This window comes from Corvus brachyrhynchos, unplaced genomic scaffold, assembly GCF_000691975.1.
Source record: "Corvus brachyrhynchos isolate BGI_N302 unplaced genomic scaffold, ASM69197v1 scaffold365, whole genome shotgun sequence".
In the NCBI taxonomy this organism is placed as follows: domain Eukaryota; kingdom Metazoa; phylum Chordata; class Aves; order Passeriformes; family Corvidae; genus Corvus; species Corvus brachyrhynchos.
In genome coordinates this window covers 1,291,606-1,293,053 of record NW_008239544.1, presented here as the reverse complement: position 1 = coordinate 1,293,053, position 1,448 = coordinate 1,291,606, and the positions used below count along the sequence as shown (strand labels likewise).

Here is a 1,448-nt window from a genome sequence, read left to right as displayed (position 1 = left end):
AGGGGGCGGGGCCCGGGGAGCCACGCCCCCGCACGCCATGTCTGGCGCCGAGATTTATTTCGCGCGCTGCGATTTATTTCACGACCTGCGCTTCAAATCTCCCTTAATTCTCCGGGGATTCCCGATCTCCCTCTCTCCATCCTGAGGGAATGACGCTTCCCTGCCCCACGCAACACCCAGAGAGCCCCGTCCTTAGGGAACGACGCTTCCCGGCCCCAGGCGGCACCCACGGACCCACGCGGCCGCTGGGGAGAGAGAAGCCAACACTGGGATTAGACACTGGCAGGGAGAAGGGACGGAATTTGGGGTGTCACCTTGTCCCCACAGCGCCGGGGAGGAACACTGGAGGGATATGAGGATAATGATGACATGATGGTGATGTGACAACAGGGAGTCACCCACAACAAGGATAAGCCCTGAGCCTGGACATGTACAGAACAGCGAGGTTTTATTCCTACAGCACCCTAGGAAAATTCCTACAGTGCCCCAGGAAGCAGAGAGACAGTTCCCGAGGCTGGAGCAGCTTCTTCTGCTCTCAGGTGCCAAATTTCTTCTGTTGGACAGGCAGAGGCAGCTGGGTTTTGAAGTCCATGATGGGTCGTTCCACCACAACCAGGCAGTTCTCGTCCAGCAGATCCATGAAGAGCAGGGGCTGCAGGGCAGGAGATGGAAAACATGGAATCAGGGAACGGTTTGGGGTGGAAGAGACCTTTAAGGGATCCTGTTCCTACCCCCTGCCATGGGCAGGGACATCTTCCACTATCCCAGGTTGCTCCAAGCCCGGTCCAACCTGGCCTTGGACACTCCCAGGGATCCAGGGGCAGCCACAGCTTCCCTGGGCACCCTGTGCCAGGGCCTCCCCACCCTCACAGCCAAGAATTCCTTCCCAATATCCCATCTAACCCTGCCCTCTGGCAGTGGGAAGCCATTCCCCCTTGTCCTGGCACTCCAGGCCCACGTTCAAAGTCCCTCTCCAGAGCCTGAGCATCTCCATGACCCTGCTCACCAACACCATCACCCAACCTGGAACTTCTTGCAGATCTTGAAGGCGTGGAGCTGCCGCTTCCTGGCCGTCTCTGGGAGCTGTTTCAGGGTGCTCTGGTTCATCAGGAGGGTGCTGTCATCGGGCAGGGGCTGCGAGAGCGGGCACAGCCCAGGTCAGCGCTCCCACAGGAACACACCCCGGGCACCCCCAGCCCTCTCGTGGGCTCACCAGGGACTTGTCAAGGACGCAGAGCAAGTAGGTGTCGTGGAGCAGGATGTGCGCGGGGTTCTTGGGGTTGAAGGTGATGTGTGTGATGGGCGAGTCCCGCTCCAGCCAGGCGCGGTGCAGCCCCCGGCTCTGCACGGCGCGGCTCCAGCTCGTGTACTGCTTCTCGGGGATGCTGAACTCAAACAGCTGCACGGGACAGCAGGGACACGGGGCGGCTCAGGGGCGTCTGCTCCTG

At 60.7% G+C, this 1,448-nt stretch overlaps 1 protein-coding gene across 1 annotated transcript in view; it reads right to left on the bottom strand.

Moving 5' to 3' along the window:
• Positions 1-429: 429 nt before the first annotated feature.
• The window catches only part of UTP4 (UTP4, small subunit processome component), a gene marked incomplete at its 5' end in the record, with an annotated part of 4,177 nt that continues 3,158 nt past the window's right edge, over positions 430-1,448 (bottom strand). Inside the window, 3 exon segments of the mRNA XM_017741353.1 lie at positions 430-652; positions 1,024-1,134; positions 1,214-1,399. Of these exon segments, the coding sequence (XP_017596842.1) occupies positions 536-652; positions 1,024-1,134; positions 1,214-1,399 (414 nt within the window).